At 56.4% G+C, this 5,422-nt stretch overlaps 1 protein-coding gene across 1 annotated transcript; it reads left to right on the top strand.

Moving 5' to 3' along the window:
- Positions 1–1,222: 1,222 nt before the first annotated feature.
- Positions 1,223–5,117, top strand: FGF19 (fibroblast growth factor 19; the record flags this gene model as incomplete). The annotated part of the gene is made up of 3 exons (XM_082660602.1): positions 1,223–1,463; positions 1,876–1,979; positions 4,803–5,117. The coding sequence occupies 3 exons, from the start codon at positions 1,223–1,225 to the stop codon at positions 5,115–5,117; spliced, it is 660 nt and encodes a 219-aa protein (XP_082516728.1).
- Positions 5,118–5,422: the final 305 nt, after the last annotated feature.

Genomic DNA, 5,422 nt, shown 5'->3' with positions numbered 1-5,422 from the left:
AGCTGGTGCCTGCCCCCCCCCCCCGGCAAACAGCACACCCTGGCACTGCAGAAGCGCTCAGGGACCCAAGGACCGGACCTACGGCAAAAGGCCCCTCAGAAACAAAGGAGCCTCCCTGCGCCGTGCACCCTGGAAAGTCAGTTTCCCAATCCGCAGCTTGCGAGCCCACACCTGCCCCCGAAAGGCGCCTTCCCCACGACGGCCCTTCCAGGCTCCATCTCCGGGGACTGCAGCGGGCCGAGCCGGGAGGAGGCGGGACGGCGACGGGGCGCAGAGCCAAGCCGGGCCGAATCCGGGGCTGAGGCGCCATCTAGCGCTCGCCCGCGCGACCCCATTGTTCCTCCGAGAGTGGAGGTCGCGCCCGGTCCCCAGTCGGGGGACAATTTGCTGGGGTAAAAGCGGGGGGCGGGGGTGGTCGGTGCGGGCAGGGATCGCGAGAACAGAAAGCCGGAGAACGTGAGAGGGTCTGAGCTGCAGGCAAAATTCCAGTGGACGGCTTCGGCTCTGGAGCTCTGAGGGTTGGGACCGTGGCGGGAGGGAATGGATGTGGACTTTTCGGGGAGAGGACCCCAAAGCCGAGGCGAGTCTTTTCCGACCGGGAGTAAAGGACGGAAAGCTCAGCGCCATCCCCCCTGCCCCCCCGATCTTTGATCCCGGGATTCCTGCTCCGCGCCCCTGCTAGCGCCCCGCGACCGGCGCATTCCCCGGGGAGCCCGTGGCCTGGGGGCTGGGCTCCGTTGTCTCCTTGATTTCTTTGCAGAACCAACGTCGCCCAGCCGAGAGCGACCTGGCCGCAGGCCTCGCCCCCGCGCCGCGGGTAGGAGCTCCCCCCAAGTCTCCGGCGAAGCCGGGCCTCCTCCTCCTCCAGATCTGGGCGGCCTGGGCGGGGTCACCCGGGCGGGGCCCAGGGAGAGGCTGAGTCGGGGGCGGGGTGTGAGTGGGTGTGTGTGGGGGGCGGAGGGCTGATGCAATCCCGATAAGAAATGCTCGGTGTCGCGGGTGAGACGCTCTATATAAGGTCGCAGGCCTCGAGCCGCCGCGCCGTCGGAGCTGGAGAGCCGAACGTCCAGGTGCCCGGTGCACACGGCTGCCTCCTGTCTCGAGGGCAGCGGCCACCCCGCCTCCGCACGCTCCGCTCCGCAGGCCCTCCCGGCTGCCGCCCAGCCTCCCGCACCCTCACCGCCCGCTCTGCGCCCAGAGCCCCGAGCCCGAGGGAGGTGCCATGCGGAGCGCTCCGAGCCGGTGCGCCGTGGCCCGCGCCCTGGTCCTGGCCGGCCTCTGGCTGGCTGCAGCCGGGCGCCCCCTAGCCTTCTCGGATGCCGGGCCGCACGTGCACTACGGCTGGGGCGAGTCCGTCCGCCTGCGGCACCTGTACACCGCGGGTCCCCAGGGCCTCTCCAGCTGCTTCCTGCGCATCCACTCAGACGGCGCCGTGGACTGCGCGCCGGTTCAGAGCGCGCACAGTGAGTGCCCGCCGGGTCCCCCACCCGTCACATCCTCCCTTCTTCCCTTTACCTCCTTCGGCTCCCGCGAGCTCCCCACTCCCGGGAACTCCAGGTCTTGGCACTCCGGCGTTCCACTCCCTCCCCGGACCCCCCGACAGCGGGAGGAGCTGGCGGAGGGGGGAATGGGTGCCTGGACCTACTGCACCCACGCGTTACCCTCCCCTTCCCCCCTTCGGCTCCTGCGGACCCCACCACCACTCCCGGGAACCCCAGGTCTTGGCACCTCGGCATTCTACTCCCTCCCCGGGCCCCCAGACATCGAGAGGAACTGGGGGATGGGGGGGCACGGGCCCGCGCACCCACCAACCATTTCCACGTGTTGTGGGCCCCGCGGGCTCCGGCTGCAGTTTTCCGCTGTCTTCCCGCCCAGGTTTGATGGAGATCAGGGCAGTCGCTCTGAGTACCGTGGCCATCAAGGGCGAGCGCAGCGTCCTGTACCTCTGCATGGGCGCCGACGGCAAAATGCAAGGGCTGGTAGGTGTCTCCACCCGGCAGGACACGCTGGGGCGCGGGCCTGCGGGCGAGGGGGGCGCGCTGGATCAGAGACAGGGTTTCCTTGCGTCCTCCGCCGGGGTCCCCATGGAGCTCGGAGGGGAAGGCTGCAAGGGCCGGACTAAGCTAATGTCCGACTTTCTAAATATGGAAGTTTATGGCCGGAGAATGCTTGAGACCCGCCTTTGCATTTCCACTTGAACCAAAAGCGGGTCCAGTCGGACTAAGGAAACCCAGTTCTCGGCTCTTTGACGTTAAACGGGGAAAGCCCCCCTCGGGCCTTTTCCGATTCTGCCTGTGCCTGTGTGGTGCTCGGCCCCCCTCCCCCTCTCCCTGCGGTATTTTAAAAGAAGGGGGTGGGGAGGAAAGAAAGAAGGGTATATCCACAACTTGGGTTTTTTTTTTTTTAAGTCAACCTTCAAATAAGTCAGAAGAAAAACCGCACTTGGGATTGAAGAGTTTTTTTACATTGAATTTTTATCCACTAGAAAAACTGATTTTTGCAGCCGTGTTAGGGTAATATTGCAGTGGCCGTGCTCATCCTCTTGTCGGGCTCACCTGAACTGCAAAGGCTTTTTTGGGTGGCGGGGGGCAGGCTGGGAAGGCCCAGGTAACCACAGAGGTCTCAGGGCAGGAAGTGAGCAGATGCCGTGTCTCTGGTCGCCGGAACAAAGGCGGAGAGTTCAAAGGGAGCCCGCGCCCCCGGGCTCGCAGAGGAGGCTGTGTGAGGTCCCGGCCTGGCGCGGGGCCTCAATGCAGCCCCGCTGGGTCGGGGGCTGGGATGGAGGGGCAGGGGCCAGGGGGTAGGGAGGGGACCGCTCCTCAAGGGATGCCCCACCATCCAGAAAAGATGGGTGCAGATGCCCGCCTTTCCGCAGCGCAAATCTTTGTGTCCCCAAATTTTGTGGTTCTGGTGCCCTTTTATTGTTTATCCATAGATAAATGAACCTGCCTGTTGCAGGCTTTATGGCAGTCCTGCGTGAAAGGACAAGAATGGAGGCAAAGAAAGCTGATACCCAAAGCCACTCCAAACCCGCAGTTGCCACTTTTGTGACGTTTACTCATGGGGGTGGGGTGAGGGCGCCAGTGGAGGGAGCGCCGGCAGGGGCCGATGGGTCTAACCCACCATTCTAGTCCAAACTGGGGGGTGAGGGTCTCCTCACGTAAAAGCCTGTTCTGCCTCTGCATCCCGTGGTCACGATTTAGCAAAACTTGAGGATTTTTTTTTTTAAACAAATTCCACATTCTTCTAGAAACTCGAAATCATTTCATTTTCTCTATGGCAAATGAGATGCTAATTTCTCCCAAAGAACCAGCAGAGTGAAGTACCCGCTCCATTTGGTTTTAATTCCCTTGTTTCCCAATTTGCATTTCTCCGGCAGTCTGGTGGCCTTATCCCTGCACGGGTTGCTTCATGAGATGCAGGCCTTATCAGGGCCTTATCTAAGCACAGCGCTCACCCACCTGCAGTTCAGCGACCTTTGTAGGCTTGGGCAGAAATGAGACTGGGTGCCTCCCAGCGTAGTTTATGGCCCAGCCCTCCTGGCTCCCCGCCTTTGGCTGTCCTCTGTGTCCCCTGGACGTAATGAGCTTCTCCAGTTTGGGAGACGACTTGCTCATTCTCTGTTCTGGAACCAGAGACTGCTTTCCGGTCCTTCTGGCCACCCACGGGGTGGCGGCTTCTTCCTGGCCTGGGGGGAGGGGGCTGCCTTTATCTCCCCGATCCTGGCAGGCTGCCTGGAGGGCCCCAGCTACTGAATAAAGGAGCCAGAGGGGCTGAGGTTTCTCTTACCAGGGCACCAGACAAAAAGGCTCAGAACCGCAGTCATTTGGGCCTAAATGGGGAATAGGTTCTTTCATCTGGGCCCCGGATTGGATTACTCCTGATTCTTAATTAAAAGACTGATCCAAAAAGGATAACCTAGCTTAGCAATGTCTCCCAACGTGCCAGTAGAATACAAGGGACTTTTTCATGGCAATAATTATATAGTCAACGTAAGGGGAAGGGAAGCATGTGTGCCTATCGTGGCTGTGATTTTATGGGTGTTGCTCAGAACAAGACTAAGTTTAAACAGTGACATGAGTTAGTGAAAAATATAAAGGATCTATGTAAGGTATATATAGATACTGAGAATATACATAAAACACATGAAGTGTGTGTGGAGAGTTGAAGGTTACAAAGTATAAAGGTATATAAGGTACATATGTATGTATAATATATGTTTAGTGTATAGGTTTAATGTTATATTTAACATGTATTTAATATGATATAATTTATTAACTATTTACCTATTACAATGTGATGTATGTTTAATGAGTATATTAATATAACAAAAAGGTTTCTACTTCGTATATGTTATATAACATTATACTGAATATACCTAAGTACCTATATATTTATATATAAAGTATATGTTTAGTATATATGTTTAGTGTTATATTAACATGCGCTTAATATTATATAATTATATTTATATATTAATAAAAGTAATATGGTTAATGAGTATATTAATATAACACATGCTCTATACTTTATATAAGTATATATACATTATACTAAATACATATAAGCATATATATATATATAAATATGTGCTTTATACACCTTCATAGTTTATAAGCTTTATATAACCTTTAACTCTGTACACACACACACACACACGCGCGCGCGCGGCTCATGGTGTGGACCCAAGTGGCGGTATGTGGCACACACGCTCCCCTGGCTCTGGTCTCTCTACTGCTTCTGCCGGTGTCGCACCTGGTGGGCACCCACTGATGCTCACAAGCTGCCTCTTTGCTCTGCAGAGTCAGTACTCGGCTGAGGACTGTGCCTTTGAGGAGGAAATCCGTCCGGACGGCTACAACGTGTACTGGTCCAAGAAACACCACCTCCCGGTGTCCCTGAGCAGCGCCAGGCAGAGGCAGCTGTTCAAAGGCAGGGGTTTCCTGCCGCTGTCTCACTTCCTTCCCATGCTGTCCACCATCCCCACAGAGCCCGATGAAATCCAGGACCATTTGAAGCCCGATTTGTTTGCTTTGCCCCTGAAAACAGATAGCATGGACCCATTTGGGCTCGCCACCAAACTGGGAGTGGTGAAGAGTCCCAGCTTCTATAAGTAACTAGAGGCTCTGCCCTCTTCCCACCCCCAGCTCCTGGAGACCAGGACCCAGGCCTGTGGTGCTGGCGGACTGGGTTTTCTACAAGTAGGATCCTGAGTCCAGGTTCTATTTAGCTTTAGGAAGAAACATTTAGAACTTGTACATAGACAAAAGTTTTACATTGGCTGTGCCAGTTTCTAGTGGATAGACTTGTATGATCATAAAATTGTAAGCCTTCCATCCTACCCGTCCAGCCGCTACCTACCCCAGCCCCCCAACCCTGCTGGACAAGTCACTGTGCTGCCCTGGTTCTGCTTGAATACCTC

This window comes from Grampus griseus (assembly GCF_964374135.1).
Source record: "Grampus griseus genome assembly, chromosome: 8".
Taxonomy (NCBI): domain Eukaryota; kingdom Metazoa; phylum Chordata; class Mammalia; order Artiodactyla; family Delphinidae; genus Grampus; species Grampus griseus.
Note: the sequence above shows the minus strand (reverse complement) of the source record. Positions and strands in the feature narration are given on the sequence as shown.